The sequence below is a fragment of the Erinaceus europaeus genome, chromosome 2, assembly GCF_950295315.1.
Source record: "Erinaceus europaeus chromosome 2, mEriEur2.1, whole genome shotgun sequence".
NCBI lineage: Eukaryota > Metazoa > Chordata > Mammalia > Eulipotyphla > Erinaceidae > Erinaceus > Erinaceus europaeus.
In genome coordinates, this window is record NC_080163.1 from 150,913,949 (window position 1) to 150,937,559 (window position 23,611).

Sequence of the window (23,611 nt, forward strand, 5' to 3'; positions counted from 1 at the left end):
GTCGTCCATCCTGGAAACCTCTGAGGTGAAATGTTCCCGGTAGGTTGCGGGAAGAGGTGTCACGTTGCTGCCTCCAGCTGGTCACACCCTCCCCTTGTGGCTCGTTGGGGTTAGACAGGTGAGATCGCTCAGGGTATAGACGTCCAGGTGCAGAAAAGCTGAGGGCCTTGAAGCTGGTGGGTTGTGGTGACCCTCCTGACGGTCACTGAACTAACTGTCCAATACTCTTTATCTTAATTTGTTTATTCGATTGAGCCAGCCAGAAGTCGAGAGGGAAGAGGGTGGTAGAGAGGAAGAGAGACAGAGAAACACCTGCAGTATTGTTTCACCATTTGAAAAGCGTTCCTGCAGGTGGGGGCCGGGGGCTCGAACCTGGGTCCTTGCGCACTATAACATGTGTGCTCAGGGCCAGGTGGTGACGCCCCTGGTTGAGCGCACATGTTGTAATGCTCAAGGACCTAGGTTCGAGCCCCCAGTCCCCACCTGCAGGGGGAAAGCTTTGTGAGTGGTGAAACAGGATTGCAGGTGTCTCTCTGTCTCTTTCCCTCTCTGTCTCCCCCTGCCTCTTGATTTCTGACTATCCCTATCCAATAAATAAATAAAGGTAATTTAAAAAATTTAAGAAACATGTGTGCTCAACCAGGTTCACCACCACCTGGCCCCATTGAACTGTCTAATTTGCTCAAGTGGAGAGGTGTGTTCGCAGAGATGTGAGGAGTCCTCCCAGAATTAGTATTGACACTGTGTGTGCCCTCCATACTCTCTAGAATATGTCCCTTTTTTTTCAACTATTTATTTTTATTCGCTTCTTTGTTATCTGACACTGCAGGAGTTATTCTTTGGGTAAATAAGTCAGAAGTAGCAGTTAAACACGGGGATGTGCTGTGCTGTTCAATTTAAGAAAGGAAGCAACACAGGTTACGGGCAGCAGTTTTTAGTCAGTGCTAACTCCCCCTCCCAGTCTGGCCCCTCTTATCAGAGCAAATCCCTTCTCCCGATGCTATTTTCTCAGCTGTGAAACTGTAATAGCTACTCTGAAGATTGAATGTAAGCATTGATAAAGTAATGTATGTCTGTGTTAAGAACTGGAAAAAGGTTGTGCAGTGGGTAGGCCATTGGACTTTCAAGCATGAGGTCCTGAGTTCAAGCCCTGGCATAGTAAGTGCCAGAGTGATGTTCTGGATCAGTATTTCCTCTTTTATTAATACTTTAAGACAAACAAACAAATAAAAACTGGAAATACAGAGCTGAGTGAAACACTTATCACCCCATAGGCTTAATTCCAGACAGCCAAGAAGCAACACATCACCATCCTTGAATTTTTCATTTTATTAGTTTTTCAGTACAGTTAACTCTTTCTACATCAACAGGGGGGCTATTTGCTTTACATTTTGTCATCTCAGTCTCATGGCATCAACCACCAGAATACACAATATTAGGCTCAGCACTTTGTACAGAGAGGAAAATAATAAACTCCATTAAAAGTTCACTTTGATCAAAGACAACCTCCGATGGGAAAAAACACACAGGAGGACCCAATATACATTTATATGTGTGTGTATATATATATATATATATATATATATATATATATAGATATGTAGATATACACACACACATATATATATATACATGTATATATATATATATACACACACATATATATGATGTATAGGTATTTATAGATATCTCATCTATAAGGAACACAGCGAAGAAAAAAAAAATCCAACATTTGCAGCACTATCTACAGTAAGGGATTATTTCTACCGGCTTTTCAGTCACATTCAATATTCAAAGGGAGCACGTGAGTGAATATAACTGGGGACAGACCTGACACCACCAGTCTCTAGAGCAGTCTAATAATGGCTTAAGATTATAGAAAGGCTGGGGTGGGGGATAATGTATGCAGAGGAAATGTGAATGTAGGTGTCCTTCAGCCTTAGAACACCCCTCCCCACACACACAGACACCTGCCCTCTCTACAGCCTGAAGTTGTCATCAGCAATTGTCTTACGCTCCAAGACAAATGGCTTCTGGGCCTGATAAGTGGACAAAAGTATATGGCACAGTTCTGGGCTACAGGTAGCAGGAGACCATGGGGTATGGAGGTCACCTTTCTCCTCTGCCTGCCTCTGTTCATGACCAGAACCTGTATCTCCCACCCCCAGCCATTCCCACAGGCCAAGATGGCCATGTGTGCCTGCACAAGTCTCAATACTTTGGACCAACTCGCTCCAAATAAATTCTCCTTACTTGGTGACACCTGTGTGAAACACTGACCTAGGTTGGCCGGAACTCTCCCTAGAAACACCGTGTTTTTATGGCCTTGGCTACACTGCTGATTGAATTGTCCACCATGGAACCTGGGGGCTCAAAAGGAGTCTGCGGGAACTCTCGGCCATCTATCTACTGGCTCCCAAAGACAGTTCACATAGCTCCCGAGTGTTCTCATGGGCTCTCCCAACCTTTAACCTCAGACTCCTTTCTGTCACATCCCCATGAAGATTGAGAACCAGGCCACTTTGTGTTTCAGGGCCTTGGCTCAGAAAATGGGACAGTTGTAGGAGGTGACATTGCATGGGGTTCCTGCCCTCAAGGTCCTCTGTGTCTTGTCTTCCTAGAGCAGAGAAGCCCTTTTCAGTCTGACTGCCTGATCCTGCAGCAGCATCGCTCCTATCCAGAGAGCCCCAGGAAATCAGCTGCCTGGCAAGAGTGTCCTCTTGTGTCAAACACTCCAAGTCAGGATCAGTGTGCTTGGCAGAAGGGGCCTGCAGGGCTCCCTCCTAGTTGCTGTCTCCTGGCTCTCGTACCAGTGTCTGAGCAGGACCCCATACTCCTACTGTCTCAGTACCCACCACCTCAAACCCACACCCCCATCTTCAAACCTGCCCGCACAATGAGGTCATTCATGCTCTTTAATGTAGAGTATTATCCTGGAACCTGGCCAGAGAAGGACTCAAATTCATTCCTTACCTACACTTCCCCACAGTGGGCCCTGCCCTGATGGTGTCAGTCAGGGCTGTGTGTGGGGAGTTAGCTGAGTGGGGTCTGAGTCAGCTAAGTGAGTCAGTGAGTAAGGTGACAGGGGTGGGGAGACGAACCCCTGTAACCTAGAGACTGTTTTGCTACAGCATCTAAGATGGACCCCTTCGTCTTTTAAAACAGAAGAGAAGTAACACCATTTCTCTCCCCCCCCCCCCCCCCCCGCACCCTAGCAAAAATAAACTAAAGGGAAAACGAGCCAGCAGGAGTATGGTAATGGGACGGTGATGCGGGTGGGGCAGGTGGGGGGTTGGGGCGCCGGGGGCTTCAGCAGGACACCTCCATGGTGTGGTTGACCTGACCCAGCCCCTCACTGCTTTCCGAGTGGGTGCAGGCCTGCGGGCGGCTGCCATCCACTGAGCCGGCGCTGGTGAGGGATGCAGTACGGGAGTGGGTGAGGCGGGTCATGCTGGCTGAGGGCACTGTGGGTAGAGAAAGGGCGGCATGAGGGCTGGCCTGCAGGGCTGAGTTTAGCAGGCGGTAGGAGGATTCATACAAGTAAAGCGGCCAGCAGGATTCACACAGAGGCCCATCAGGCCAGGCTTCTGGCGCCTGCTCTGTCAAGTCCACGGCATGCAGCGCCAGCAAAGAGGCCAAGGGCAGGGCCTCCTCACAGCCGTCAGCCAGAATTATGGGGGGTAGGGAGGGGGGCCTGACCAGGTATCCCCCAGCTAGTGAAGCGATGGGACAGATTTTCAGATTTTCCTGATGATGGCGACTGAGGACATAGCACTACTTCTATAAGAAGAAGGTGTGGTCACCTCCCTCACGCTGCCCTCAGTCAGTCTCTGGCCTTCCTCAAGAGTTTCACCGTGAGGTCTTTCTAAACTTGACTGCTCATATGGCTCAGACTCGGCTGGCCTGGGCTCTGCCCACCTCTCAGAGTTACGTACCAGGTGCCAACTGCTAGAGGACCACAAGCAAGACTCCTCTAAGACCCAGTGTGCAGAGAGGTGGTTTAGTGGGAGAGCACAGGACTGCAAGTGTGAAGTCCTGAGTTTGAACCCCAGCACTGCCTATGCTACTTGCTTTCATTCATAAAATAAGTAAATGAGGGAGTCGGGCGGTAGCACAGCGGGTTAAGCGCAGGTGGCACAAAGCATAAGGACCAGTGTAAGGATCCTGGTTCAAGCCCCCAGCTCCCCACCTGCAGGGGGAAAGCTTCATAAGCGGTGAAGCAGGTCCGCAGGTGTCTTTCTCTCCCCCGTCTTCCCCTCCTCTCTCCATTTCTCTCTGTCCTATCCAACTACAATGACATCAACAACAATAATAACTACAACAGTAAAAAAAAACAAAGGCAACAAAAGGGAATAAATAAATAAATATTTAAAAATTAATAATAAGCAAATGAAATAGAGCCAATCTTAAGCCCTCAGACTCCAGGATCTGTGGGGAGCAGGAGGCTTTGAGCAGGTCACATGGTTCCAAACCACAGCAAGATGCAGCCTGGCTGCAGCACAGCAAAAAAAAAAAAAAAAGGAGCTGGGAGACTGATGGGAGGGGGGCATGCAGCAGGGCGAGGCACCAGGCTACCTGCTCCTCCACTCAGCCTTCGGTCCTTCAAGTGAGCAACTAAGAGAGAAGACGGAGCCAGAGAGGGGCGGGGGGAGGGGGGAGACAAAAGGCAGTGAAAACGGTGGTCCTGAGAGGCAGAGGCTGAGATGGGCCACATAGCAGATGAAAGGGCAGCACAGAGGGGCCAAGGGCTGGGGCTGTCTTGCCTGCCGCCCCAGAGCAGCAGCCCGGAAGGATCCACAGGAGCCCCAAAAGCAGAATAGAGGCACTTGTGTCACCCTCACTTCTCCAGCCTGGGCCCCTACTTAACAAGGCCTTTGGGTCCAGCATCCTGGTCCCAGTGACTTCTGCCTAAGTGCTTCAGTCTCCCATTGTTCAGAGAGCAGGTCTCCTCAGCCTCCTGAGCCCCCCCTACCAACCAACCCCCCCCCCACACACACACCTCTTGGGCTGCCTGGTAATGTTTCTTTGGGAGCCCAGGGCTAGTGTAGTTTATACACTGGGCACCTGTGTGCAGGGCCCCGCGTTGGCTATGTCTCGCTGGCTGTGGCCTTTCTGTGCCCTCCATCCTTACAGAGAGGCTAGCAGGCCCCTGGGGGGTGAGGGCGTGGGGGAGCTCTAATCTTCCTGTGCACCTTGCCCTCTCCACAAGGCAGCTCCATGGGCTGAAGTCTGGTGGGGGGAGGTGAGAGGTTCAAGGGAGGAAAACCTTGGTTTTGAAGCCAGGTAACGGAGGGAGAGAGGGAAGGGCTTCTGGTGCTGCCAGAAAGAGAGGTAGGTGTGTGCGTGTGTGTTGAGCACAGTCTGAAAGGCTCCATATACATCTCCGTATCTAGAGGGGCAGGGCAGGGCAGGGCAGGGGGTCAGTTCTGCTCCTGGGCCTCTATAATCTCAGAGCCTTCAGAGGTGCCTTTAGGTCACCCGGATGCCAGCACACTAGAGTGGTGCCCCCAGGCCATCTACCTCTGGGGACAAAGCCCTCCTGGGTTGCCTTAGGCCCAGCAGCATGTGGGTGGTATGTGACTCACCTACAGACGGGCTTCCCCCCGCAGGACTCAGGCCAGGTCTGACCCTCCAGGGCTGGGAAGAGCCCCAACCCCATCAGTCCAACACTGCCCCAGCACCCCCTAAGGGTACCTGAGAGCAGATGTACCAGGGAGGACAGGCGTATAGTTCAGGTGGAGGTGCCCTGGCAGGTCTCTGGGTCCCGAGCCATGGGGGAAAAGGGGTTCAGCATCCTGGTCCCCATACTGTCAGTCCTACCCAGTTGCCTGCACAGTGGCCTCCGGGGTACAAGGAGGGATACTTACTATAGCCCATGCCTTGCAGGAAGTACTTGAAGGCTTCAGTCAGCTTCCCGGGCTGCAGGAAAGGACAGGCACTCACTTTGATGGGTGCCTGGGGAAGGGTAGATGATGACAGGGAGCGTCCCCCCACCCCAGGTGAGATGAGGAGGGACAGTCTGTGACTCACCTGTGTAACTTGGGGGAGTCCCCCAGAATCTGCCATCTGCAGGTAGAGAAGGAGAGCTGAGCTGGGGCTCTGGCACACTTGGTTAGGACCCCAGGCCAGCCCTCCCCAGGTGGCTCCTCTGTAGTGGGGAGCCCAGGGCCAAGGGATAAGGCTCACCTTCAGGAAGGTCGTGGTGGTGGGGTCTAGCTTGGAATTGCAGTCAACCTGAGGGAGAGGAAGCAGCTTCAGTGTGTGTGTGTGTGTGTGGGGGGGGACTTATGTGATTGGGATAGACAGGAAAAGAGGCAGCCCCAGGACCCTGACCCCAGGTCCCTCCCTCACTGAAAGGCAGGATGCCTAGCAAGATGGTGGCAGTGGGATGAGAAGGCCGCCATCCAGTGCATATCCCTGAGGCTCCCTGGGAGCTGACGCTGACAAGGCCCCCAAGCTGCAGTCCTTCTTCCCACTGTCAGGGCGCAGCCCTCACTCACCACCCCATCCTCGGCAGGTGCGTTATCCCCAACCACCAGCATCACGGGACAGCTGTAGGCACAAAGGAAAGGGACAGTCTGGTAAGGGCTTGGGGATATGGAGGACTAGCTGGGGAGGGGGTGGTAGTTAGGGAGGGGACACTCACCGCAGCGTCTTGGCATTGGGCACTGTTCCAGGCCGGTTAATGTCCAGGTCTCTGCGGCTGCATGGAGGGAAGGAAGCTGAGATGGGCTTTCCTGGTACTGGGTCCTAGGGTACATGTGACCCCAAGACACAACTGTGTCTTAGCCATGCTCCAGCCCCTCCCCCCAATAGCAGCAATGGCCCAACATCCTCAGAAGCCTCTGGACTGGCGCAGGGTTGGGACTCACACTCAGTCATCTCAGTAGTGAGATGGGTGAGGCCTTGTCACCCCACTGGACAACAAAGAGGTGGGGCCTGTTCTGCAAAATCTGGGGACCTCTGAGGTTCAGATGACTTCTTCCTGTATCCCTAACTCCTGAGATCTCTAATTTCCTTCTCACACACTCATCCATACACCGCCACCTGTACCCTGGGATTTGAAGTACAGGGCCTGCATTTCTCCCCAGTTTCAAATCCAGCACATTGGCAGGGGCCAAATCAAGAGGGAGAGGAGGGGAGGGCTGGGGAGACAGCATAATGGTCATGCAATAGCTTTCATGCCTGAGGCTCCAAGGTCCCAGCTTCAGTACCTAGCACTACCATAAGCCAGAGCTGAGTTTCACTCTGTTTTCAGTCCTGTTTCACTCTCTCTCTTCTCTCTCTCTCTCTCTTTCTCTCTCATTAAAACAAAATACGTAAAATATTTTTTAAAAGGTAGAGAGAGCACCGGCTCCCCACCTTCAAGGGAGTCGCTTCACAGGCGGTGAAGCAGGTCTGCAGGTGTCTCTTTCTCTCCCCCTGTCTGTCTTCCCCTCCTTTCTCCATTTCTCTCTGTCCTATCCAATAACAATGACATCAATAACTACAACAATAAAACAACAAGGGCAACAAAAGGGAATAAATAAACAAACAAATAAATTTTTAAAAGGTAGGGAAAGCAGATGAGGGGGCCTGACTCCTCTCCTGGGGCATTCCTGAGGGGACTCCCAGGAACACAGTGGGAAGTTGTTGAAGAAACTTTCTGATCTCAGACTTCCTGATACTTGTTATTAGAAATCCTTTGCCTCCAAGCTTGCTAAATATGTGCTTGCTTTGTGTTGTTTGCCTGCCAGGTACATTCCTTTGTCACAAGGCCTGCTTTTCAGGCTGTGCCCCTTACTATAAGAATCCTGTTCTAGGGCAAAGTCTAGATATGTTAGAGATTTTTCTGGCCCACAGGCTAGTGGTGTACTGCCCACATGCAACTGATGTTACCCACAACTCTGATGTCTGGTGTTGTACTGAGGGTCTGGAGATTGTGCATGGTAGAACTTGAATAAATTCAGTATCTTATAATGACATTTGGACAATAACAGTTTTAAACACCTTTGCCCTGATGTTTTCCCCCTTAGACACCTATTCTGATCTTTAACTATGTGATGCATGTGTAACTACCTCTTATTTGTGCCTTGACATTTATCCCTGATGTATGTGTCACTTTGAAAACATCTTTAGGGAGTCGGGCGGTAGTGCAGCGGGTTAAGCGCTGGTGGCACCAAGCACAAGGACCAGCATAAGGATCCCAGTTTAAGCCCCTCGCTCCCCACCTGCAGGGGAGTCGCTTCACAGGCGGTCTATCTTTCTCTCCCTCCTCTGTCTTCCCCTCCTCTCTCCATTTCTCTCTGTCCTATACAACAACGACATCAGTAATAACTACGACAATAAAACAAGGGCAACAAAAGGGAATAAATATTTTTAAAAAAATCTTTAATCTTCCTTGTTCCTTTTTGATGTCATGCATAATTTCACCAATAACTACTCCTGGAAGCTTGAGATAGAGGGGTTCACACTCAACACTGTCCCAGCTTGGAATGTTTTGTGTCTGTTCTACCTGACCTCTTCTGATTGACTGTATGGCAACTGAGGTTATTCTCTCTCTACCCTGAGATGCTTCTAACCTCTGGGCCCTGGCATCTGGCTGAGGTTATTAAATATATATGTGTATATAGTTAATATGTATTTATTTTCCCTTTTATTGCCCTTGTTTTTTATTATTGTTGTTACTGATGTCGCTGTTTTTGGATAGGACAGAGAGAAATGGAGAGAGGAGGGAAGACAGGGAGGGGGAGAGAAAGATAGACACCTGCAGACCTGCTTTGCCACTTGTGAAGCGACTCCCCTGCAGGTGGGGAGCCGAGGGCTTGAACTGGGATCCTTATGCCAGCCCTTGTGCTTTGCGCCACCTGCGCTTAACCTGCTGCGCTACCGCCCAACTCCCTATTTATTTATTTTTCCCTTTTGTTGCCCTTGTTGTTTTTTTATTGTTGTTGTAGTTATTACTGTTGTTGTTGTTAGGTAAGATAGAGAGAAATGGAGAGAGGAGGGGAAGACAGAAGGGGGGATAGAAAGATAGACACCTACAGACCTGCTTCAATGCCTGTGGATTGACTCCCCTGCAGGTGGGGAGCCGGGGGCTTGAACCAGGATCCCTACACCAGTCTTTGCGCTTTGCGCCACATGCGCTTAACCCATTGCTCTACCGCCCGACTCCCTCGCTGAGGTTATTAATCCTTGAAGTCACCATTGAAAGGAGTGGGCTTCATCCACTCCTTCCTCATTCTGCAGCTGTGAGAGGAGGCTAGGCTCAGGTGTCATCCAGTGCCTCACTGCTCCAGCAGGGAGGAGGCATGGAGGAGCCCAGGGCAGGAGGAGCCCCCTCTCAAAGTCCAAGGACTTTGCTCATCTGCAAATTGGGGAGTATGTTGCCTGCTTGTCTCCTCCCACAGGGGACAGGGCCATAAAGAGGGGCCCCCGGGAGAGCAGTGCCCCATATCGGGGTGTCCGCACCCCACCCATCTGCACCTGTTGTACATGTTCCAGAAGAGCTGCAGGTTGGCCTGGTTCACTACATTCCCGATCTGCTGTCGGTAGCTCTGCACCAGCTCTGTGTTGCTCACCAGCTCCTCCTGGGCCCAGGCGTAGCAGGGCGCACGGCAAATGCCGGAGGGGTGGGGACAGACAGGTGCCCAGATCAGAGGGGCTCTCGGGGCTGGAGGAGACCCCCCACCCTGTCTCAGAACCCTGACCACAGAGTCAAGTACTCGTGAGACCAGTCAGGTGCCTTAGACCACCGCTCGTCCCCTCCCAGTTTTCTCGCCCGTTGGGAGGCACAGAGATGAGGTACCAAGGGCGGGCAGAATTGGGCTCTTTGGCAACTGCCCAAGAGCCCTGAGGGACCCCCGCCCCAGTCCTGAGGGACCCCCGCCCCAGCCCAACCACTTCTGTTGGTGGGTGAGGATGGTCCTACACCCTTACCTGGCTGAATAGGTGAGATAGCACTGTGTCGGGTAAAGTGCTGGTCAGGCCAGAGAGCTGTGACAGCAGGTGGGGGCCAGTGTGAGCGCACCCCACCCACCCCACCCCACCTGAACCCAGCCCAACCCATCCCATCCAGGCCGGCCCTCACCTTGGTGGCTGCCCAGTCGATCCAGCCCTTGCCATTGGGGTCGATGTTCATTAACACCAGCCCCTCCACCAGGTCAGGGAAGATGAGCTGTGTGAGGAAGTCAGGGCAGGCGGGGTGACAGGGTGTAGGGACCCCTGGCCTTCCCTCCTAGAAAAGGCTGTAAAGCAGCCTGGGAGGTGGTGCAGTGGCTAGCATGTTAAGATTTAAAAGCATGAGGCCCAGGGCCGGGCAGTAGTGCAGTGGGTTAAGCACACATGGCATAAAGCACAAGGACCAGCATAAGGATCCCAGTTCGAGCCCCCAGCTCCCCACCTACAGGGGTCACTTCACAAGCAGTGAAGCAGGTCTGCAGGTCTCTCTTTCTCTCCCCATCTCTGTCTCCCCCTCCTCTCTCCACTTCCATCTGTCCTATCCAACAGCAATAACAACGATAAACAACAAGGGCAACAAAAGGGAAAAAATAGCCTCCGGAAGCAGTGGATTCATAGTGCAGGCACCCAGCCTCAATGATAACCCTGGAGGCTAATATATATATATATATATATATATATATATATATATATATATATATATATATATATATATAGTGGTAGCACAACAAGTTAAGCACAGGTGGCGCAAAGTGCAAGGACTTGCGTAAGGATCCCGGTTCAAGCCCCTGGCTACCCACCTGCAGGGGAGTTGCTTCACAGGCAGTGAAGCAGGTCTGCAGGTATCAGTCTTTCTCTCCCCCTCTCTGTATCCCCTCCTCTCTCCATTTCTCTCTGTCCTACCCAACAACAAAGACATCAATAACAACAACAATAATAACTACAACAATAAAACAACCAGGACAACAAAAGGAAATAAATAAATATTAAAAAAATAGTAACAAAATTTTTTTTGTATTGCACCAAAATAAAAGACTCTGGGGTGGATGTGGGGTGGGGAGAGAGTACAGGTCTTGGAAAAGGATGACAGAAGATCTAGTGGGGGTTGTGGAAAACTGAGAAATGTTATGCATGTACAAACTATTGTATTTACTGTCAAATGTAAAATAGTAACCCCCCAATAAAAGAAAAAATATTTTTAAAAAATTAAAAAGCATGAAGCCCAAAGTTCAATCCCTGGCACCACATGTACCAGAGTGATGCTCTGGTTCTCTCTTAAAAAAATATTTTTATGGTGTATTGCACCAAAGTAAAAGACTCTGAGGTGGGTGGGTGGGTGGGGGGGTTCAGGTCCTGAAACAGGATGGCAGAGGACCTAGTGGGGGTTGTACTGTTATGTGGAAAACTGGGAAATGTTATGCATGTATAAACTATTGTATTTACTGCCAACTCTAAAAAAATTAATCCCCCAATAAAGAAAAATAAATAAATATTTTTTAAAAGAGAAAACACTGAAATTCTGGTCTTGCTTATCTCACAGGTAGTCTGAAGGGTCCAAGAGACCCAGGGCCACAGCTGACTCCACTCCACTGCCCCACCCGTATTCTTTCAAAACTCATCATTTCAAATCTGTGCCTCTGTCAACCTTTCCTGCTCCTTTGAGCGTATCTTTGAAGATTAAATATCTTCAAAAACATTTTGTTCTTTGTGTAAATAGAAACTGAAGCCCTGATGATGTTAAGGGATTGATTTTTGCAAAACCTATTTGTTAGGAAATATTGTGGGGACAAAAAGAAAAGCCGCATTTCCTGTTTAAACATTTGCTCTTGCTTAGGGAGAAATGTTCACACACACACACACACACACACACACACACACACACACACACACACTATCAGATCAAGTTGATCTGGAGTGGCAGGGAATGGTTCACAGTTAAAATGGTTAAATGACACAAACTGGTATTGAAATATCTTGGCCAGTTTTGTTTTTAGAGAGATAAATATGTATGGGGGGGGTCCCTATCTGATTTGATGTTTTTGAAAAAAAATGACTTTCTTAATTTTTTTATCTTTATTTATTGGATAGAGACAGCCAGAAATCGAGGGTAGGGGAGATAGAGAGGGAGAGAGACAGAGAGATACCTGCAGCACTGCTTCACCACCTGCAAAGCTTTCCCTCTGCAGGTGGGGACCAGGAGCTCAAACCTGGGTCCTTGAGCACTGTTAACATGTGCGCTCAATCAGGTGTGCCATCACCCGGTCCCGAAAAAAATGACTTTCTTCATATCCCTCACACACTTAATAATGCAATTTTTGGTTAAAAATAATTCATGTTTAAATACTATCCTACTTAGCAAATGAATGGTTAGAACAATTCCTATTTCTAAGCAAGAATATTTACTGAATACATTTTTGTCAGTAGAAATTTTGGCTTTGGATAATGGCTAATTAATTTGTAACTTATAGACTCTGGAGGAAATATATGGAAAAAGTAACTTCTTTTAATGTAAACATTAAAGTTCATTTCCTTGGAGGAGGGCTTTGCTAGCTAGGGCTTTGTGTACACCGCTTATGAAACTTCCCCTTTACATGGTGCTCCTATGTGATGGATAGGAGCTCGAACCCAGGTCCTCATACATGGTAAAGTGTGCAGTCTACCAAGTGAACTATCTCCCAGGAGAAAAGAAAAATAAATTGCAGAGGGGGGAGAAGGCAAAATAAAAGCAGGCAAAGTTCTGAGTGGAAGATGGCCTCCGGGTAGAGACCAGCCCTGGGTGGGGCGGGGACACTCACTGCAAACTTGGCCAGCACGTAGGCTCCTGCTCCCACTCCAATGCCGATCACGTACTTGAACCTGGTAGAGATCGAGGCAGGTCACCCTAGGGTCAGGGGTGCCATTTCCCATGAATGGCAGGTCTTCTGGGGCAAGACCCACCCATAGCCCTCAGCTATGGAACCTGGGGGCTCGGCAGCACTGGGTCCTTCCAGACTCTGGGACAGGACAGGGGAGTGGGTAGATAGTGGGGACTGACACTTACCCAAAATGTTGCACCACACTGGGGAGCATGGCAGCCAGCTGTTCCATGGAGGGGAACTGGTACCTGCAGGCAGAGTGGAGATCAGCCCTGGGTGATCAGCCTTGGGTGCAGATCAGGGGGAGGAGGGCCAGGGAGAGCTTTGGGGTACCTACCCCTGAGGGAACTGTGACGCTCCCACCTGCTGACCAGGGGCGTCTACGTGACACACCACAAAGTGCTTGGTAATCTCCTGCATGTCTTCAAAGTTGAAGAAGGTGTTGAAGCACAGTTTATCTGCAAAGATGAGCAGAGGAGGGGGGTTGGGGTGGGGCCCCTGGGGCCTGGGCAGAAGGGCAAGGCAGAGGGCAGCTGCCTCATGGTCCAGGGGGTGGAAACTGAGGCCCACATGGCTAAGGGCACAGAGCTGAGTGTGAGTGGGGAATTTCTGGGGCCTGGAGGGATGGGGAGAAGCATCACTGCTTCTGGCAGATTTGCGATGTAGGAAGACACTTACGGTTAAGGCCCACATCGTGGTAGGTGAGGATGGCTGGTCGGTTTCCCTTGGGTGAGCCCCGGATCACCACATGCAAAAGGCCGTAGGGTGTATCAATGTCATGTTCCTGCAGGGGAGAGACGGCGCTGGATACTCTGGGCATCCACCATTCCTGCCTCTTCTTGGGATACAAGGGTAAAGCAGCCCATTCTCATCACCCCAAGTGCTAGCACCTCAGAGCGGACAGAATGGGTCAAGCACCCCTTCCCAGGGTGGCACACACAGGAACACGAATTGGTGGGTACAAGACAGGCCTAGTTCCCTCTGCAAACCAGTCACTGGGTAGCCAGCCTCAGCCCAGGCACAGGCCCTGTGGTACTTGGTCCCCAAGTCCAGCAAGGTCAGTGTCCTCAAGGACAACTGGGCCACACAGGCCAAGTCCTCCCTCTCACTTCACCAAACCTACCAAGGCTCCTGCTCTGTAGGGGAAGCCCTACTTAGAATTCCAGGTAAGTGGGGAGGAAGATAGCATAATAGTTAGATAAAAGACTTCCATGCCCCAACGCCCTCATAAATCAGAGCTATGTACTGCTCTGGTTACACATACAGACACACACACACACACACACACAATTCTAGATGAACACCCCACACCAGTGAGGTCTAGCCCCCAAATCCTACCTCAGCCTCCAGGCTCTTGCTCTTGGGGTTCGATTCCTTTCACCTTGAACACCCTTCCCTGTGACTCCCTCACAGCCTCTCCCTCCCCAAAGGCCTTCTTCTGTGTGGTCGTTCTGTGTTCAGGCCCCTTTTAGCTGCTCAGGGTTCTCAATCCTTCAGGAAGCAGGAGCTGAACACGGAGGGTTCAAGACCCCCAACTGGCTGACTCTGAGCAGGCAGTTAATTCTCTGCACCTTAGCCACCTCTGCCCCAGCCATGCCCAAGCAACTCTAAGAAACCGAGATCTGTGACACTGTGAGCCTGGTGGGGAGGGGAGGGGGATAGAAAGTGGGCTGTTGTGTCTCAGCCGTGGGGATGTAGCCTGCTGGTGGGGCTCTCTACAAACTGGCCATTCTTGGCTACTCTGTGGAAAGACTCCCAGAGGGTCTTCGAGCCAGCCTGCCTCTCTGTGTACCCTGGAAACAATAGGGAGTGGCTCAACGGTCTGCAGGTGGGACAAGAGTCCCTGATGGAGGAACCGGCACCTGGCTGAGCACAGACTGTGCACGTTATGCAGGAAAGCAGGAGTGTTTTCTCCACACTGCAGGTGGAAAACATTAAGGTTCAGAGAGAGCCCAAGGTCTTGCTTCCAATGGGAGTGACTTGGGCATCCTCGGGTCTGGGCCCAAAGGACCACTGTCTAGGTCTGTGTCCCCAGCAGGAAGTGACAAGTGGTGTGAACCTCAAGACCACAGACACACCCTCCAGGGGGGCACACCACAGCCTCCCCCCCACCTAGGGTGTCAAAGATCAGCTCCTTGAACATTGGTGCCATGCTTCTCATTTGTCTTGTCATAGCAGGAGGAAGCTGAGGCTGGGAGACAAGACTGACTTGCTCAAGGTCAAGAGCAGCCCAAGAAGGCACAGAGGACGCACATCTTCTGAGGAGCTGGAGCTCCCAGATTATAGAACCAGTCTCTCTGCAGCAGGAGGTCCGCCTGCTGCATTCCCCACCCTCAAGGGGTGGAGTGAAGTGTCTGGGCCCAAGGGGCAGCTATTGTGTTAGAGCTGCAGTGCAGTGCAGTGGGCTTCCTGCAGCGGCTCTTCATGAGGGGTCAGCTCCAGCTCTGCCTGTGCAAGTCAAGGCCCAAAGGGAGGTCTCCCACTGACATCCCCAAGGGTGGTAAGTGGGTTGGGGTGGGGAGTATGATCCATCCCAGATCTAGTGTAGCTGCCTCATTCCCCTTGTAGCTGCCTCATTCCCCTTCTGGGGCAATAGAGCTGGGAGGCTTGCCCCACTAAGGCTCTGCTCCCCAGGGGCTGGAAGGGCTGGGCCAGCAAGTCTGCAGCCCAGTGACCTTGGCCGAACCTTTCTGCTGACCTCTGCATGCCTCTTCTGACCCAGAAGCTCAGATCCAGCTCAGCCTGACAGAGGAGGGGGAGGTATCAATCCTTTGGAGTGCTACACAAGGGACTGCCCCCAGTGCTTTGAGCCCCCGGAGCTCCCATTGGCTCAAGGTGACGTCAGGGCCCAGCCCTCATGTCTGGGTGGGCTACAGAGGGAGAGGACTGCAATAGCAAGGGAGGGCTCCCGACATCCCCTCTCCATCTGCCTGGCTCCCTTCACCCATGACCTTGAGGGCCTGGAGCTCAAGGGGCCAGGCTGTGGCTCGTGCTTGGGGAGCGGGTGGGTGAGGTCTAACATGCTTTCCTCATTCGCATCAATAATTCACCCAGTCTGCAGCAGCGGGTAGGCGCTGACGTTGCCTGATATGGGCGACTCTGCCGCTGTGCTGGAACTAGGCAGGACAGGTGGGGGTGGGGTGGCAGAGGGGCAGATCTGTCTCTGCAGGAAGAAGTGCTGGGGGTGGGCACCTGCTGCCTGGGATGGAAAGCAGTGGGCACATAGCCCCCCACCCCCCAGCCTCAGGGTTCCGGTGCTCTCTGCCCTCACCCACAAAATTAAGGCAGGGTGACCCCCCTCTCACACTCCTGCACTGCAGGAACGCCTCCCCCCCCCAACCTGAAGGCTGAATTAGCAATGGCAACCCAGACTTCCCAGACTGTTTTTAGGGTCCAGGGGGCCAAGGGGAGGTACAAAACACCAAAGGGAGGAAGAGGCTGTCTTGTTTGCACTGCCTTGTGCTCACCCCAACAACCCTGCACAGACACCCAGGCACGCAGGAGCCCAGCCCCAACAGGACGCAGCTGGTCCCAGAGCGAGGGCACTACGGCCAGGCCAGGATGCCCAAAGGCTGGTACTCCGTCTACACTGGCTCGGAGTCTGCAGATCTCAGCTCCATACCTCCCCCCAAGCCTGCCCTTTGAGGGCCTGAGTCACAGGGAGACTGCAACCTGCAGGCCTGAGCTCAGAGACACAAGGACCCAGCATGAGGCGACTGGCAGAGCCTCCACCAAGCACATTCAGAAGGTTTGTCCCTTCCTCCCTGCGGGTCCCCAGGGTGCTCACTCACCCCATCCCAGCACTCTGGCATCTTGCCGAAGGAGGCGACCCGCCTAGATCCCGAAGGGCAGATGAAGAAAAGGCCTGAGTCACCGGGTACAGAGGGAGGAGAGGCACAGACAGGAGCCTGGAGGACGTGTGATGTGGCAACGCTCCGGCCTTTTATACTGAGCAGGGGCGCCCCGCCTCCCTGCGGGGCCTCGGCGCAGCCACTCGCTCACTCGTTGATTGGCAGGCGGGAGGCAGGGCTGGCTCCCATTGGCTGCCGGAGCGCCACTCAGCCCTGCCCCTGCCCGCCCCCTCAGCAGGACCTCACCCTTGTGGTCCCCAGCCTCTGGGGACCCAGCACACAGCACAGCAAGCACTTCAAGCTATGGCCGCACATGGGGTCCCGGGAAGACAAGGCGAAGCCACACATACAGGTGTTCCCTGTGTCAGGCATAAAAGAAAAGGCTCACAGATACCAGACGTGCCCTAAACCCTGGTGAGCCAGCAAGCTGTGAGGGTCCCCAGTACCTCTCCTACATCAGGAAGGCCTGGGGCCCTTCACACAGAGGGCACTGCGATGGGGACTGGGGTAACCTGGTGACCCTGCCCCAGGGGACTGCTCCTTCTCCACTTGCCAGTGTAGCCTCCATGACAGTTCCCATTCTGCCCCTTCACATGCTGAAATGGGAGGTTCAGGTCAGGACCAGTAGTGTGGTGTCTTTCTTCCAATTCCACCCCGCTCCACAGAGCTGGAGGACACCAGGGAGAAAGAGAGGGAGGGAGGACAGGAGCAAGCCTGGCATGTAGGCAGAACTACCTGCCACATGCCCTCCTAGTGGCCTTCTTCAGGGGCCACCGGTTAGGGGGGGACTAGTGGGGATGGGTTTCCCATTTCTGCATGAAAACCTCAGGCTCCAGGCCCTGAAGGTGAGCTGTGAGGATTTGGGTAGGAAGCTGATCACAGACATGCAGGTGAGCCTAGAAGGGCAAGCAGAGAGAGAGCAAAGGAGAGAGGAAATAGGTCAGGGAGGTGAGTGGGGGAGGGAACCCCAGGGCTGCAGAGAAGCAAAAGCCACACAGAGAAGGGAGGGGCCTGGGTGTCTGTGCCCCCATTCTGTCTCTTTGGTAAAGGAGTGAGCTGCTGGCCCCAACGTGTGCTAACAGGCCTTGCCTGCTGAGCCTGGGGGATGGCTATCCTCTCCCCTTCTCCAGGGGCCTAGTGACTTGGCCAGTACCTGCCCTGGAGGCCGTTCTGTTCTCTGTCGGTGGGCACCGACTTGCCCTGCCCATCTCTGACCTTGTGATCCCAAGGCCTGGAGCAGTGTGCGGGACCCTGTGATCTCCCAGGGCAGCCAGGCTGTGGAATGGGGTGTCCCCTGGTCCCTTGTGTCCTGGACATGCTGCTGCCTGTCCCCAGCAGAGGCTATGACAACAGAGACAGCCCGTGGTCTGGAAGGTGGTGCAGTGAATAAAGCATTGGACTCTCAAGCATGAGGTCCTGAGTTCAATCCCTGGCAGCACATGTAGCAGAGTGATGTCTGATTCTTTCTCTCTCTCCTCCTACCTTATAAATAAATAAATAAATCTTTTAAAAATTATTTGGAAGAAAAAAAGCAGAGACAGTCTGCAAAAGCACAAATATCTATAAATCCTCCCATATGCTTCTGGGGGTGGGGAGCTCTTACCCTTTTCTCCCATAGGACCTGTGTTTCCACCACTGTATGCCCATCTCAATCTCACCTCTGAGTGCTCTCTCCTACCCTTGAATTCAGGTGAGAAACTGACCTCAGACACTGCCTACTCTGAGCTATGGCCCCACTCCTGCTTAGGCCACCAACCTCAAGTCACAAGATGTCCCCACTCTACCAGTTGCGTTTCTTTGCACAAGATAGCGTAACTTCTCTGTGCCTCAGGCCCCGCTACTGTAACTCAGGGACTTTATCTTCCTCACAGAGTTGCTGTGAGGGTAAGAAAAAGCTGCATAAATTGCTCTGTATCTTAGTGTAGGGCCATGTCCATGCCAGTTAAGAAGAGGAAGGGAAGGGGTCGCAGCGGGTTAAGCACACGTGGCGCCAAGCACAAGGACCGGTGTAAGGATCCCGGTTCGAGCCCCCAGCTCCCCATCTGCAGGGGAGTCGCTTCACGGGCAGTGAAGCAGGTCTGCAGGTGTCTGTCTTTCTCTCCCCCTCTCTATCTTCCCCATCTCTCTCCATTTCTCTCTGTCCTATCCAACAATGAACTCCATCAACAATAACAATAATAACCACAACAAGACTACAACAACAAGGGCAACAAAAAGGGGGAAAATGGCCTCCAGGAGTAGTGGATTCATGGTATAGGTATTGAGCCCCAGCAATAACCCCAGAGGCAAAAAAAAAAAAAAAAAAAAAGGAAGGGAGTGGTCCTGGAGGTGGTGCAGTGGATAAAGCATCAGACTCTCAAGCATGAGGTCCTGAGTTCAATCCCCAGCAGCACATGTCAACTCCTTTCCTGGGGGGTGTGGACTCCCCTAGAGTTAATAATTATTTTGACTGAACAAGGAGACTCATGTCTTGATAGCCAAAGTCAGCCACCAGTCTCCACTTCTCTGTTGTGTGACCTAGAGCAAATTAGTCAACCTCTCTGAGATTTCACATCTGTCAACAGAAAAACAGCAGAACCTAACTATACTAGTAGATGCAAGGATGTCATCACCTAGCCCTCCAAACTTATGAGGAAGGTCAAGGAAGTTAAAGCACAGGGAAGTCAATTTTCCCCATTCAGCCAGTAAGCAGTGGGGCTTACTGGCACTCTTGGTGTGAGGTCACATTAAGAGTGGCAAAGGCTCATTAGCATATCTGCCAAGTGCTGGAATCTACTCAATAAACACTTTAGTAATTGTACCTCATTTTGACCTCTTAAATTCCCTGTTACAGAGGAAGAAAATGAAGCACAGAGAAAGAAGCTCACTAACTTGCTCAACATCACACAGCCTGTGAGCCAGGCAAAATGGCTCCTGTTCCATGCTCAGTGGCTCTAAGTCACAGGCAGCCGAGGGCCTGAGTGCCTGGCCTTTGGGGAGCACACTCAACCCTAGAAGCTCTGAGGAGTTCTGCGCTGTCTGTCCCACTGTGCAAAGGAGGATGTGACCAGTGCTGGAGGACAAGTGGCCCAGAAGTAGCAGGGGCCAGACCTGGACTCCAGTCTGGCTTTTATTTACCCTTCCAGATAACTCCCCCTGGCTAGGCCATCAAGATAGGGACAAACTCCTGCCATTGTGAAATGAGCTAAATTCCTTGCCAGGATTTGACCTAGAAAAGGACCCTCCTGGGGGCGCTGGACTGTGGCACATCCTGTAGAGTGCACTCATCACCATGCATGACGACTGAGGTTCAAGCCCCGGTCCCCATTTGTGTGTGTGTGTGTGTGTGTGTGTGTGATGCTTCATATTCAGTGGAGCAGTGCTTCAGGTATCTATTTTTCTCCCTCTCTTATGTCTCTCTGTCTCTTTAAGAAAGAGAAAGGGAAAAAAATAGGCCACAGGGAGTGGTGGAGTGATAATGTAGGTACTAAGCCCCAGCAACAACCTTGGTGGCAAAAGTAAAAAACAAAAACAAAAACAAGAAGATGAATTAAAAATGAAATAGCCCTCCTCAAAGCTGCTTTAAAAATTTTCTGTTGGGGGAGTCGGGCTGTAGTGCAGTGGGTTAAGTGCACGTGGTGCAAAGTGCAAGGACCAGCAGCCTCCAGCTCCCCACATGCAGGGGAGTCGCTTCACAAGCAGTGAAGCAGGTCTGCAGGTGTCTGTCTTTCTCTCCCCCTCTCTGTCTTCCCCCTCCTCTCTCCATTTCTCTTTGTCTTATCCAACAATGACGATGATAATAACTACAACAATAAAACAACAAAGGCAGCAAAAGGGAATAAATAAAATAAAATTTTCTGTTGGGACCGGGTGGTGGCACACCTGGTTGAGCACATATGTTACAGTGCTCAAGGACCTGGGTTCGAGACCCTGGTCCCCACCTACAGGGGGAAAGCTTTGCAAGTGCTGCAGGTGTCTCTCTTTCTCTCTCCCTCTCAAGCTCCCCAACCATCTCAATTTCTAGCTGTGTCTATCCAATAAATAAAGATAAATTTTTTTTTTAAATTTCTGTTATCTTTATTTTATTTACTGGATAGAGACAGCCAGAAATCAAAAGGGAAGAGGGTGATAGGGAAAGAGACAGAGACATCTGCAGCACTGCTTCACCACTTGAAAAGCTTTCCCCCTGCAGGTGGGGACTGGGAGTTTGAGCCCAAGTCTTTTGAGTATTGTAACATGTGTGCTCAACCAGGTGTACCACCACCTGGCCCCTTCAAAGCTGCTTTCCTAAAAGCTAAAGATAAATAAATACATGCAGTCTCTCCAAGGAAAGGAAAGGATCTCAAATGCCTCTGGTAGGTAGTCCCCTCGACCAAGCCACACACATAGATGCAAAACACCCCAAGATCCATTCTCCGTATTTGTACTCAAGTCAGTGTGTGTGGGGGGAGGGGGCAGGCAGTACCACTGGTCTGGGTTGTCTCACTCCAGTGAGGCGGGGAGGGGGTGCTCTGGATTTTTTTACCTGCCTCTTCTTGGGGAGAGAGGGCCCTCTGTCCACACATGCACCCTCACTGAGAGCAGGGAAGAGGGATAAACTCCTTGGGTGTCTGTGCTGACACCCTCCTGCCTCATCTTCTGGGCTTCCATCTTTCTCCCTCACCCCACTGAGCCCACCCTGCCTCCCCAGTTCCAGAGCCCTTTGACTAGGGCTGATGCTCCCAGGTGACCAAAGCCCAAGCACACTGGCTGTGTGACACCACTCTTTGGCTCTGTCCTTGAAGGGGCACTAGGCATGGGGACCTGATCAGCCAGGGAGGCTGCAGCCATACAGGGGCGGGCCCGTGGCCACCCCACCTACCACGTCACTCCTGCGTCCAGAACATGACAGACCGACTGGGTCATGTGGCTCCAAGATTGACCCACATAGAAGGCAGGCCCAGAGCAGATTAGTGGGCTGGGATCTAGTGTCACCCAGTTAGGGAAAAATTCCCCGAAGGATCCGGTTTGGTTCAGAAGGTGGGGTTGGCTAGCAAACCCTGAACCCAGCAACCATTCTCCCTGTCCCACTTCCCACAGCCGTCAGCCAGCTCCCCAGACCCGGAAAGGAAGGACCACCATGGGCAGAGTGAGGAAAAGGCTGGTCAAGTGAGCCAAAGCAGCAGCAGTGTGGAAGACTACAAAGGCTGATGTCAGTATCCACAGGGAGTCTGGCATCATACTAAAGAGGCCACGGTTGTCCTGGCAACAGTTGCCATGGAAACAGGAGCTATTTCCAAGTATCAATTTGGTTTTCATTGGAGGAAATCGCTGATTCAGATGACAACGTCCCTCACTCCCCCATCCTGTGCAGGGAGGGGCGGCTCCCCTGGTCAGGGGGCACACAGCCTGCTGGAAGCAGGCCCAGGGGAGGCTGGGAAGCAGGCAAAGAGAAGAGCTGTGACCTCCCTCTCAGGCAGGCTGCACCCAGGGAGGGACCAGCCAAGTGTCAGTCCCCATCTCCAGAGACTGAGGGAGACTTACCTTCCAGTCTGTGTCCTCAGCCAGGAGGAAGTTGTCAGAATTCTCCTGAGGGAAGGAAAGCAGAAGGGATGGCTAGTTAGGCCTGCCTGTGGGGAGTGTGGAAGGGGCAGGACATGGCGGTAGTGGTGGGGTTCTCTGGTCCACTTTAACATGGACAAACATGACTCAGGATTTTGCAAGCCCCGGGAATCGGACTGTAAAGTGCTTGTCAACATACTGAAGAGCAGCCACACACTGAGATTTCATCTGTCGATTTAAAATGGGAAGATTCCATGTTTGCAGGCGAGAACGGGGAGGCATATAGAGGCTGAAAGACTGACACCAGATCCTTGTTACTTGTCTCTCGCTCTGTTTTTCTGCCCTCACAGATGATTCTCAAGATCATCAGGGTACAAAGACAGAGGAGGGCCGTGACTGTCACACCCAGTGTAGGGATAAGGGGCTTCCACACAAAGGTGCTGTCTCTTTTTATTTACTTTAATTTTTTAATTAATTTATTTACTTTCCCTTTTTGTTGCCCTTGTTTTATTATTGTTGTTGTAGTTATTATCGTTGTTGTTATTGATGTCATTGTTGGCTAGGACAGAGGGAAATGGAGACAGGAGGGGAAGACAGAGAGGGGGAGAGAAAGATAGACACCTGCAGACCTGCTTTACCACTTGTGAAGCGACTCCCCTGCAGGTGGGGAGCTGGGGGCTCCAACTGGGATCTTTACGCCGGTCCTTGTGCTTTGCACCACATGCACTTAACCCGGTGCGCTACCACCTGACTCAGCTCCCAAAGGTGCTGTCTCTTAAGTCATGAAGCCCCCTTGCTAGGGCTACTGTGCGCTGGGTGGTGAGATCCCCTGGCTGGGGACTGCCTCAGCCAAGAGGAAGGTGTGAAGATTCTCTGGGACAGCAGGCCTGAGGGTCGGCCCATGTCTAGCTCTGTCCCAACCTATAGCCTGGCAGGCAACAAGCTGCCCAAATCTGAGCAGAGGTTGACTTTGTGAATGGGGGAACTCAGATACATCCTCACAAGGTGGGGATGCAGGGCAGAGAGTTGGGCTCATTGCCTTTGTCTGAGTGGCCTCTCTTGACAACACCTATACCCCCAGACTCTGTGCCCTTTCTTTCTGGGGAAGGCAACCTCCGGGGGGCAGCACAGAATCAGGAAAAGCAGAGATCCTTGCAGAAACCTTTCTGCCCCCTCTGCCTGCCACTTGGTCACCAGCCTCTAGATCTGCTGGGGTCAGTGAGAAGCACGTGTTGGCTGTTGTTCTGCCCTTGGTGCTCCTGTGCTGGGCTAGCGTGGGGGTGCCTCTTCCCGGGCATGTACTCTCTGGGTCGGGGAGAACATGACCGGGGCCAGCCTGGGCTGCTACTCACTCAGTGATGTGAGAGAGATGACTCAGGAACAGACTTGTGGTGGTGAGGCAATTTGATTCTTTACTGATCAGAGCCAAGGCTTTTAAAGGGCAGG

The 23,611-nt window shown here is 52.0% G+C and overlaps 1 protein-coding gene across 7 annotated transcripts in view; it reads right to left on the reverse strand.

The window, feature by feature from the left end:
• Positions 1-1,311: 1,311 nt before the first annotated feature.
• Positions 1,312-23,611, reverse strand: part of NDRG4 (NDRG family member 4) — a 58,072-nt gene continuing 35,772 nt past the window's right edge. Inside the window, exons 3-17 of one of the 7 annotated variants that reach the window (XM_060185437.1) lie at positions 22,148-22,192; positions 13,473-13,578; positions 13,132-13,252; positions 12,980-13,042; positions 12,735-12,795; positions 10,070-10,156; positions 9,919-9,975; positions 9,466-9,569; positions 6,647-6,703; positions 6,501-6,552; positions 6,187-6,234; positions 6,031-6,066; positions 5,868-5,955; positions 4,576-4,614; positions 1,312-3,464 (exon numbers count right to left, since the gene is read on the reverse strand). In XM_060185437.1, coding sequence (XP_060041420.1) covers positions 3,310-3,464; positions 4,576-4,614; positions 5,868-5,955; positions 6,031-6,066; positions 6,187-6,234; positions 6,501-6,552; positions 6,647-6,703; positions 9,466-9,569; positions 9,919-9,975; positions 10,070-10,156; positions 12,735-12,795; positions 12,980-13,042; positions 13,132-13,252; positions 13,473-13,578; positions 22,148-22,192 — 1,119 coding nt within the window. In that variant the 3' untranslated portion in view covers positions 1,312-3,309. Of the gene's footprint in view, positions 3,465-4,575; positions 4,615-5,867; positions 5,956-6,030; positions 6,067-6,186; positions 6,235-6,500; positions 6,553-6,646; positions 6,704-9,465; positions 9,570-9,918; positions 9,976-10,069; positions 10,157-12,734; positions 12,796-12,979; positions 13,043-13,131; positions 13,253-13,472; positions 13,579-16,585; positions 16,745-22,147; positions 22,193-23,611 lie in introns of those variants that run through there. The other 6 variants (XM_016186855.2, XM_007520081.3, XM_060185439.1 and 3 more) reach the window with 6 other exon arrangements.